Raw genomic sequence first — 12,163 nt, forward strand, 5'->3', positions numbered from 1 at the left:
TAGCATAAAGGAACACAACTTATAGAAAATTATGACATTAGGAATACAAATCTATACAGTGCATATAGTGCCTCATTTTCAGATTTATTTTAGCTGCCTCCACCCCCTCCCCATGTTTCCAGTAAAAACCTGAAACAAGGGCTTTCACTTACCTTTATTCCATCGCCGAGACTCATTCAGTGATGCCAGCTGTGCCACCTCCTGTGATGTCGTCCAGCTCTTGAACCAAGCCCGTTCCTCATAGAGGAGCATTGGGGACCTGATGCACTGGCACCAGTTGCGTACATACCAGGGTCGCGGTTGCCCTGCGACCCGGTATGCATGCCAGTGTGGCCACATTTTGCCAGCCTCTTCTCCTTGGGGGCCCAGGAGCTGGCCCCCTCAGGGCCCTCCGAGGCTGGCAGTGGCTTCAGTTTGCCAGCGCGTCATATCGTCATATTCCGGGTCTGGCATCAGTAAGCGGCACGCAAGGGAGCTGGGCAGAGAGCACTCAGGGGGACAGTGCCCGCCAGCCCGCCCGCCCAGCAGCTTCACTGGACCCCAGGGGCAGCAGGAATCCCCACAGCACTCCCAAAGGTAGGGAGGCTGGGGGATTAAATTAAAAAAATATATATGTGAGTGTGTATGTGTCAGTGAGTGTGTTACTGTGTGTGTGTCTGTTAATGAGTGTGTTAGTTTGTGTGTGTCAGTGAGTGTGTTACTGTGTGTGTTAGTTTGTGTGTGTCTGCTAGTAAGTGTCAATAAGTGTGTTAGTGAGTGTTACTGTGTGTGTGTCACTGAGTGTGTTTGTGTGTCTGTTATTGAGTGTGTATCTGCTAGTGAGTGTCAGTGTCTGTGTGTCAGTGAGTCTGTGTTTGAGCCCTGCGACCAGGTGCCTGACGCCATGTGCAGCGGCACCGGCCCGCGCAGAGTAAGCGCGTGGGTGGGGGGGAGGGGGGCCGCGGATCAATTTTTGCACCGGGGCCCCATGGATCTTGTGTTCGCCACCTGCTGGCACAGAAAATGTTGAGTACGTATTCAAATGCTTCTCAAATGCTTCTGCAATCTTACGTGACCAAGTTTTGCTTTGTCAGTGCACCGGAACTGCCTTTAGTGGCGATTTCTGCAATGTTTTACAATGCAGATGTAAAATGACAGGACTACTGGACCCAGACTTTAAACCAAACCTTCCTATTTACAAAGCAGCTTCCTGATTGGAAAGTATGCAGTGTAGCTCAGTCCAGAGGCGTAACCTAGGTTACATGGCACCTGGGGCAGAAATATATTTTGGCACCACATCCCCCCGGAACTGTAAAATAAAAAGTGCTCTGTACTCTGCATAACCTTTTGTTATGAAAATTACACACACATACTGAAATTCATATAAACATACACAGTCATGTTTGCACATTCTTACATTCAGGTGCATATATGCATTCATATATATATACACACACACACACACACAGACACACACACACACACACACATGGACACATGGACACATAGATATACATACACATAGACTCACACACATACACACACACACACACACACACAAAGACTCACACAAACAAACACAGAAAAGAAAAATAATGTTGAAACCCATTCAGAAACTAAAACTCACTGGGCTCTGTAGGATCATGGTGACTCGTTTCTTTTGCTCCATTACATTGAAATCCTGTCTGAGATCAGCTGCCATGTTTCGAATGCGTAAATACTCCGGATCATCGTCTGTATATCGATCAAAGTATCTCTGGCCTTGTGAGGGAGGAGAGGACACAGGCTCAGGTGTAGTTTCGTTGCTCATTTTTGTAGCTTTCCGTCTTCCACTGGACACATTGATTCCTGTGAATAAGGCAAACCTTTATTAGTAAAAGGGAAACTAGAAGCACACACACTGCAACAGTAACTAATCAAGATTTACTTCTGGCAAATTCAAAGAAACCATTTGTAAGGATTTGTCTGCAAGTCAACAAATACCTGTAAGATGAGATTCCATAGAGATCTACATGGGAAGAGACTTTTGCAAATTAGATTCCACTACATTTTATTGGGCACACTAGGGTTTATCTTTTTAAGCAGGGAATTGTGGTAAACTCAAAACAGATTTACCAAATGTACACTAAACGAAATCAGAAAGACCAAATATACACTAAAACTGGCAAGTTGGAAAAACAGCTGATTCGGACAATACCGTTATTTTGACCTAGAATAAACAATTTGATTTTCAATTAATTAAAATTCGCTGTTTAGTAGGGAATAAACCCAAATATGTTTTCAATAATAATCCACCTCAAATAAAATCTACATTAAAAACGATATATTATTATAACTTGGGGTGTTCTTTGATACACTGGCTTCCAGTGACGCAATGTATGAAAAATAAATGATTAAGAAAACAGGAAAAGCTTGTTTTATAATGGATCCTTTTTGTGTCAGCAGTATAAATGAGATAAAGAGATGTTTATAAAATGAGTGATGTGTGTTAAATTGACTTTGTCAAGCACAGCATGACAGTGTTCAATCTGCAAACACTTTTATCTACATATTGTTCCAGCTGACTGACTAGATTATCTGGGCAGATAAAGTATATTGAGTTCTTAACCTGACATAGATTTCCAGGGCTGACAGAACAGGTAGACTCATGGAAATGAAAGGCCTACTTGTTTGTCACCAAATATCCTCTCTCTCCTCTATCTCAAAAACAACATATTCCAGGACAAATCATAGAGGATGTCAGGTAAAGCAAATGTTGGACTTTTCTGTGCAATTTCATGTGATCAGACGGGAGCAGGATGCCTGGAATATTAAATGTTATCTTATATTTTTTTTTAATTGATTCAAATTAAAATAATCATAGATGTGCCATGCCTCATATACATACGGTACCTCCCAAGTTTCAATGTTTATAACGGACAGTACCCAAGTCTCTCTTTTCAATCCTAATGTCCTTCTTTTGTAGGAGCTCCATGTTGCCGTTGTGTCTGAGTGTGCAACTCAGCTCCACAGCAATAATACTTACATTGTTACTGACATAAAATCATATCTTATTGGTATAAATTGTTATTAGAAGTCACCTAAAATTTTAGAACAGCCCCGGCTCTACCCATACCACACATGTTGGTAGGTCGGAAACACCATGTTGAATTTATCTAATTATGTCCGTCATTTGCCTTCCCCTTAATATTTTAATAGAAATATACACAAGTTTAAAGTGACACTCTAGTGTTAGGAATACACCTGCATTTCTAACGTCTCTACTTAGTATCTATCCTTCATTGAAAAAAAAAGGTTTCTCTATCAAGCAGACCTTATCGCAGAGCCTGTTTACTTTGGATGTTTTTGGTTTTTTTCCAATTGAACTTTAATCACACACACAGGAGGCTGCTGCAAACCATAGCAGGCAATTAATACTGCAGAAGATAAGAACTGCTAAATTACATACACTGTGCAATACGAGAAGTTTAACCCTTTCACCACCAAACACTTTCTGGTCAACAAAAATAGCACTATAACATGCATTAGAATGAAGGGATGTATATAAATACTTTTTTTAAAACCACAATTTCATCTATAGATTCCTTTTCCGACAAACATAAAATATAAATTTATGTAAATTGACACAATTTTCATTTTTCACTACAAATATTATACAAATATTTGGGGAATTATAAGCTTAAAACAGCATACATTGGGGTGGGGCCTGACAGCTAACATGGCCGGTCGCACATTTTTAGAGCTCCTGCAGCAATGGACAAAATTTTCCAGATACCGACCAATATACAAGCGATAGCGGCAAACGGGGACCTGTACAAGATACAGAACGGCATCAGGAACAAAATGATCTCTGTCCAGCACCGGTGCGCCATGGAAAAACTTAAACTGACTATGCGGCCTATACCAGAGCAGAGCCTGAGGACCGGGGGAGGCGGCCGATCTCCTGGCACAGGACACGCTCCTAAGCAGAAACCCATTACAGCCCTGCTAACCCCCCCACCCCCCCTCTGGACCGGTGGGGGACATCCCGGTCCTCGCTGGGGACGATTACCCCCACATGCACACCTGATCAAGCGACAAAACCTTCAATCAAGTGGGATCTCATAGGCCCAGCCAAGATGGCGGCGCGGACACGGCTTGGGACCAAGCACACATGCATCAAACCACCCAAGCACACAGGGGTTTTCATTGACCGGCTACGCACCTATTTCTGGGCACAACATAAAGCCCGGAGACAACCCTACAGGCTGGCGATGAGAGAGGTGGCAGCGTGGATACGCCCGACCACCCGACGCACCCTTCAATGGAACCCCCCTCGCAGCGCCAGGGCGGCCTTCAGACTGCATCGGAGCCGAAGCTCGGAAGGGCAGGAAACAGTGCCGGGTCCCTCGAAAGCCAAAACCCATGATCACAAGCCACGGAACAAGGCCCAATCTACTCCTCACTCAGTGGTCCCAACAACCAAAGCGCAGGACCACCACGAGGCACCTAGGCACAATACATGCCTGCAGGATACAAGCCCAACGCAGAGCTACCAACAACCACATAACAGACTGGGCATTGGATGAACGGGCAAGAAGCCCCGGACTGTCTCTCGGCACATGCACAGACGGCACTGCAGACCTAGTCTATCCTGGTGGACTCCCGACATGAACAGGTTTCCCAATATGCCTCTTGCATACGTTTACCTTGACTCAGCCTTTGGGACTGTTACATAGATGTTTTCACTGCCTAATAACCCGAAAAGCATAATATTGAGTATCATATGTTGTGTATTACGCGTTGAGTTAAATACTACTGTTTAGTTACTTAGCAAACAATTCTATGCATGAACCTCCCTATAATCTTGACACCGCATCATTGAATGACCATAGCTAATAGCGCAGACCAACTGTTGTTTTATGGCACCTTGTCTTGTCTAATCGTGTACCTCACCTGTCCTGATAAACAGAGCAGGGAAAGGTGCCTGAAAAGCGATATTACTGCAGATATGCATTCCTTAATGCCTACCTAATGTGATACCATACTATAATGACTACCCACCCAAGCAATGTTAGCACTCTAAGCCTGACAACCAATGCTTTAACCTCTAGACCTACTTTTATGTTATTTCAGTTAATGTTGCCCTATCTATTATTGTTGCCTAATCAGATTAATGCCTGTTTACTAATAATATAAAATTGTGCAGATTATCTATTTGTCACGTTTGACACTGTAAGAATCTATCTCGCTTGTGACTGCTGTTGTGGCAAAACAGGCTTGTTTGTATCACATGCACAATAAAAATAAAGAATTAAAAAAAAAAATTATTGACTAAATTTCCTTTTGCTCGAAAGTAAAAATGTTTATACTCAATTCTGTGAGTCAAATTAGATCTGTTTAGCAGGAAATGTGGTGGTAGACTGTGTCACATTCAGGGGAAGTCTGGTTAGGGCTGAATAAACAAACATGCATGGGCATGATATCAACACCAAAACCACTTATTTAAGTTAAAGTTAGAGTTAGAGTTACTGAAAGTGAAATTATAGTAGAGATGGTTTTATAAATTAGTTTTAATAAATCAAGTATTTAAATTGTTTTAAATCAAACTTTCAGTTTCGTAATGCATCTTGAAGGTCACAATGTCACCTAAAATGGTCAAAAGTAGCCCTATTCTCTATACCACCAGCCACACCCAAAAACAAACTTTGGCCATTTGAAAATTGACAGATATAAAGCTGAGTAGAATCATCCAAGGCTATTCAAGGAAAATTGAGTAGAAAAAAGTACAAAAGAAAATAAATATAAAAGCCGCTTTAAAAGTATTATACTATAACTCAGCTTTAATTAAAAAAATTACCGTTCAACAACACCTTGTAACATATAACCTAGCTTTAGTTACCATTGGTGTGAATAAAAAAGCCAAATCCATCTGCTAGGGTGCTTATCCTGCTCTAAGCTTGTTAGTGAGACTGACATAAAAGAAAGTGATCCTGACTTTTCATAGGGTAATCCTGGTCACATACAGAAGATAAGACGTGTTGTCCCAACGAAGACTATGACTGCGTAGAAATCCAGATAAGTATGATTTGAGACTTATGATGGAAATTTGCAAACGTTACTTTCAACCCCCTACCAAAAATAGCAGTCTATAAAGGGTATTTTAGCTCAACCTCTAGCATTTTTACTACTTAGCGGTAGTTAAAAGTGAGAATTGGTGAGAATTCAAAGTGAATTTTAAACCTAAGGCCAAAATAGAGAAACTGGACAAATTCTTCAACTCAGAAATGCTTCCAGTCCAGCTACAGGCCTTAACATTTTTAAATTCTCAGTTTAGTGAATAGCCCTGTATGTATTCAGGGCTGGATTTCCCATAAGGCCGCCAAAGCCATGGCCTCAGGGCAGCAGACAGAGTCGCAACACTGTCCTGTATCGTTGGTGGTACAATACGAGTGCTCTGGCGAGGTACCCAAGGCGGCAGACACTCTCTCCCCCGGGGGCAGTGCAAAGGAACTGCAGGAGACTGTGCGCCGATTATGTCAACGTCATAACCCTGTGTGACCTTCTGTACCTCCAGCCTGCAATTACTGGAGAATAAGTTAGCGATGGGGAGAGAGCAGAGGAGAGAACAAGTGAGTGAAGGGGAAATAAGTGGTGGATGGGGGGAATAATTAGGAGACCAATTGTGTGAAGCAAGGATACAGAAGAGCAATAAAGGAAGGGGATAAATAAAGGGAGACAAGTAAGGGAAGGGGGGAAGTAAGAGAGGAACAATAAGGGAAGGAGGAAATAAAAGGGGAACAATTAAGGAAAGGGGGAACAAGTGGGGGTGTGTGGGAATAAAGAAGAGAGGTACAAGTAAGGGATTGGAATACAGAAGAGGGGGAGAAGTAAGGTGTGAGCATAAAGAACAATGGTACAAGTAATGGGTGGGAATAAAGAAGAGAATTACAAGTTAGGGATGGAGAAAAGAAGAGAGGTACAAGTTATAGAAGGGGGAACAATAAGAGGGGAACAAGTGAGGGAAGAATGGGAACGACAAGAGAGAAACAATTGAAGAAAGAGAAAGTTATTGGGAGAAGGACATAATTGGGGATATTGTGCACCACAAATAATCTACCAGTGCCCCTCCTGGGATTAGTTTCTGGATCCGCCCATGGTGTATGGCAGTGTATGTGTTTCTTGTCTATAAGGTCTTACTTTTGTCTTCTAGAGTCTCAGTGCTGGTTTACATAATATGTTTCTATTATCAGTACGCTATGCACCATTAACAGTGATGATCACATTGTCATAATTTTTTATTAAGCAACTTGCTGAGTCTGATCATCTTAATCGGTGACCAAGAGACAAAGACTACCAGCATATCTATACATTCCTATAGAACAGTCCTCATGGCCTACCAACAGTCCAGGATTTATGAATTTCCCTGTTTTATTCCAGTGGAAATATTGACAAAAGCTGGACTGTTGGTGGGTCTTGAAGACTGGTTTGGGAAACACTGATATAGAGTGTTTTCAGGATACAATGAGAAATTTAGTGTTACCGTTGATACTTGAAGAGATGAGAGCAAGTGGAGGGATAAGTAGTATTAAAATATGAAAAGTGGAAAAGGAGTAATATTTTCATTGCAACAGTATTATTGGTAGATTGCAGTTGGCAGAGTCAAGTGAGTGGTATGCCAACCAACAAATGGTTGTAGAGTTAAAGGGACATTGCGCTGCTCAAATAAAAAACATTAAAACAAATCACTGTTTATTAGCTATACCCCAATGAAAATAAGCATGCATTATTTTTCATTTGATGTATTTCTAAAAACAGCTTGCAAAAGCTGCATATCTCTGCTACCTTGTCTGCAGCCTTTGCAAGTGTTCCACTTCTATCTCCGCCTGGACTTTCTGTGTCTGTCTAATTTCCTAATGCAGCTCAATGAGAAGTCTTTGCAAGGCAGGTGAGTAATTGTCTGCCTCTTGAGTTCAGAGCAACTAAGCTAACCAAACCAGGAAGTAACAGGCCCGGTTGTCTGCTTGAAGTAACAAGACCAGTTGGCATGTAGTGTAGGGTTCTCAAAAAAGAGAACACACTCCTAAAAACACATAAACCCATTTCAACAAGATAAAGTGTTTTAGGGTCTCGAGTATCCCTTTATGGGGTTTCAACTGGGGTGAGAAAAGGGCAAAGTGTAGTAACGTGTAGGTGATGGAATCTATTTTGCATCGGATATAATAGGTAAATAGGAGGGCACAGTTAAGATAACTGTAAGACACAGGCATGAATGAAGGTAAATAGAAGTGTTATTTATGTTAAAGGAACACTATAGTCACCTAAATTACTTTAGCTAAATAAAGCAGTTTTAGTGTATAGATCATTCCCCTGCAATTTCACTGCTCAATTCACTGTCATTTAGGAGTTAAATCACTTTGTTTCTGTTTATGCAGCCCTAGCCACACCTCCCCTGGCTATGATTGACAGAGCCTGCATGAAAAAAAAATGGTTTCACTTTCAAACAGATGTAATTTACCTTCAATAATTGTATCTCAATCTCTAAATTGAACTTTAATCACATACAGGAGGCTCTTGCAGGGTCTAGCAAGCTATTAACATAGCAGGGGATAAGAAAATCTTAATTAAACAGAACTTGCAATAAAGAAAGCCTAAATAGGGCTCTCTTTACAGGAAGTGTTAATGGAAGGCTGTGCAAGTCACATGCATGGAGGTGTGACTATGGTTCATAAACAAAGGGATTTAACTCCTAAATGGCAGAGGATTGAGCAGTGAGGCTGCAGGGGCATGTTCTATACACCAAAACTGCTTCATTAAGCTAAAGCTGTTCAGGTGACTATAGTGTCCCTTTAAATGCAAATCTGAGTAGGGATGGAGTAGATGAAAGAAAAGCAAATCTTTAAATAAAATTCAAGTATTGCTAAGGAGACTAGGGCTGCAAGTTATGATTCATAACAGGATGTAGAAGAGCAGGAACAGGGAATAATACACTCTTACAGTTAACACATTGCCTAAAAAGACTTAGTGTGAGTAGAGACCTCTTATGTAGCAACACTAGCCCTGGGGCTCTCCAGTCAAATTTACAGACAAAACTGAGACGAAACTGGAGGGATGGAGGGAGCTTGTGCCTGAGGTACTAGAGACACGGACCATGTATGAGACAAATGCTAAGTGTGTAATAGCAAAATATAGCCTCTGTACCCTGAATATGTCACACACTGCCATGGAGCTGATTTGACACAGCTATTAGATGTAAAGCATTATTATAGACCCACAAACACCTCATATCATTGTGAAGTGGAATGAAAACGGCATCATGGCTGTTATGTTGAGATATAACGAAGGCACCAGGCTGGTAGTCAGGGTCCTAATGCGGGACATTAATGTAGTAGTTCTGGTGTCTATAGAATGTCCCTGCAAACTTTTTAATATAAACACTGCCTTTTCAGAGAAAATGTCCACTAACAGTTCTAGTGGCAGTCACCTAGACGGCCACTAGAGGTGCTTCCTAGGTGAGTGATGACTCTGCATGGAGGCGCTGAACGTTACTTATAGAGATGCATTGATTCAATGCATCTCAATAAGGAGATGATGATTGGGGCAGCATGCAGTTTTGCCACGCATGTGCAATAGCCTCCCAATGTTTTCATATGGCAAAGCATTGCATGGGCTCAGATCATCAAGTCTGATGATCTCAGCCAAGGCCAGCCGCGACGGACCCATGCAGTGCTGGAAAAAAAGGTAAGTAAACTCACCTTTCACTTAGCTGCTAGAGGGGCCGGGGCCCGGGGGCCTAAAATGTTTTGTCATAACTATAGTGACAGGAAAACTTGTTTGTATTCCTGCCTCTTTAGTGTTTCTTTAAGCTATCTATTTATCCATATATCATATTACTCTTTAACTACACATTATTTTTCCTTGCAACACATTTCATCTTTTCGTACAGCACAGTGTTGATCAGACAGTTAATTCCCCCTGCCTGCTACATCAGAACGGTCAGCAGCAAGGATTAGCCTGTCAGGACCGTCTGCTGTCCCCAATCACTGCAGCCACATGCCATTGAAATGCACGCCTCAGCACATCAAAATCGTACTATAAATCTAACGCTGAGTACTTGGCACCATGTTACAAGCTGTGCTGAATGTGCTGTCTGCACAGTAGCTCTGTGTTAGAGAGACGAAGAGATGGAAAGTAAAGGACAGTTATAGTAAATAAATCACACTTGTTTCAAAAGTTAGAAGGTACGAGACATTTATTTCTACATTTAACGTTTTACAGTTATTAGAAAATACATCTGGGGTTTGTTCAATGCACAGAGAATGGTGGGGAACTGATGGCAATATTTTAGTCTAAAATAGCCACAATGTAAAAAAAACGCTTTGTCATTCTGTAAATCAAACGCTTTGATTCTTTTCTATGTTCTCAAAGTGGCTATTGAGTTCTGAAAGACCATTTATATATAGAAATAATGTTTTTTTTAACAAGGAAAAGAACATTTAGCTCATATTTATTTTCCAAGTACATCCTGTGATCTAGATGCTATTATTTTCCATGATGAGAAAGCATTAGCTTAAGCAGCAATGTGAGGCTGTGATTGGCTGTGAGTGTTAGCGGACTGATTCAGCTTATCACAGTGCCCATTACTGCTATTAATTGGTTACAAGGAAGTGTATCTGCCTTAGCCGTACCTTTAGTAATTGCTGGACTGGGAATACAAAACTGTAATCCTAACACTATACTGTCCCTCTCCCTCTGTGCCCCCTCCCATGTAGTCAAGAAAGGGTTAAAAACCTTATTACAATGCCGCTGTACCTAGGTGCTGGTTTGGGCCCCTCCTTACGCCACTGGACGTCCAGGGTCATTTCACTGAGACAGCCACTAGAGGCAGTCTTAACACTGCAATGTTTTACATTGCAGAGTTAAGAGAGCAGGGACTCTTCACCCAGACCACTTCAATTATATGAAGTGGTGTGGGTGCCTATAGTGTTCCTTTAACACTGAAACATGGGACTATGCCAATGGACAAAAAGCAACCTGTGCACAAATTAAGTTTCCTAGATGTAGTTCTGTATGTACCACTGTGTATCTGGAATGCAGGCAGCGTCCACCACTTCTTCTATGTTTCAGTCTATCATTTATACCCCAATTAAGGCCAATCTATATTAAATATTAACAAGAAGGCCATAACATGTAATAAACTACATACCCACTGCCACTTAGAAGACAAACTCCAAGCAGAGTTTGGAAAAAGTAACCATCGACTATTGTGAACTATAAGGTCATAGATGCTGACACAGCTGGCAATTGAAATACAACTCCCAGAAACCCTTGCTGTATGCAGAAAGAATTGCCTATTGCAGTAGTTCCTAAACTAATCCTCATGGCCCACCAACAGTCCAGGATTTATGTATTTATCTATTTAATTCCAGTGAAGATACTGACAAAACTAGGACTGTTGATAGGTCTTGAGAACTGGTTTGGGAAACACTGGCCTATTGGATAAGCTCAGCAGTGCTATAGAAAGTTAAATGGTATGCATGGAAATGCTGAATGCACCCCATCAACATGCACTGACTCAATGCATCTCCATGAGGAGATGCAGATTGGTGTAGTGTAGCGATTATAGCATGCACAATAGACTCCAAGTGCATCCTCACGTGGATGCGTTGGGTTGGTTCAGGGCCGGATTAACATAGGGGCTGATGGAGCTGCAGCTCCAGGCCCAGGCCCATGGAATAGGCCCATTTAAAAAAAAAAAATGTTTTTTTTTTTTTTTTTTTACACACTACTCTTAGCTTTGCCATCTGACTGGTATTTTACTGGTTTGCCACCTGACTGGTATTTGAGGCTTCCTGGCCGTGCCAGTATTGCAGTACTACCGTCAATACAAATGCAGGTATTTTTCTCAGAATAAATGGAGATTACTCTGCAATACCAGCACCGGCCAGTAGGGGTCACTGTGTGTGGAGAGAGGCAGGGATAGGAAGTTACAGCATATCCGTACCTCTCTCTACTACTTACTGATCCGTGGGGGAGCAGCAATACAGCACAGAGTCCAGACAGCAGCTCTACAGCTCAGGTAAGAGAGGGATGGGGAGAAAGGCAGCAGGGACACATGGGGAACACTGAGACACTAGGGAACATATGAGGACACTGAGACACTATGGGAAACATACACTAGGGGACAAATGGGGACACAGACACT

At 41.8% G+C, this 12,163-nt stretch overlaps 1 protein-coding gene across 4 annotated transcripts in view; it reads right to left on the reverse strand.

Annotated features, from left to right (window-relative positions):
• The window catches only part of ADD2 (adducin 2), a 112,058-nt gene that overhangs the window by 29,184 nt on the left and 70,711 nt on the right, over positions 1-12,163 (reverse strand). For all 4 annotated transcript variants that reach the window (XM_063448664.1, XM_063448662.1, XM_063448663.1 and 1 more), the window contains exon 2: positions 1,607-1,827. In XM_063448664.1, coding sequence (XP_063304734.1) covers positions 1,607-1,789 — 183 coding nt within the window. In that variant the 5' untranslated portion in view covers positions 1,790-1,827. The remainder of the gene's footprint in view (positions 1-1,606; positions 1,828-12,163) is intronic.

Source organism: Pelobates fuscus, chromosome 3 (genome assembly GCF_036172605.1).
Source record: "Pelobates fuscus isolate aPelFus1 chromosome 3, aPelFus1.pri, whole genome shotgun sequence".
Taxonomy (NCBI): Eukaryota; Metazoa; Chordata; class Amphibia; order Anura; family Pelobatidae; genus Pelobates; species Pelobates fuscus.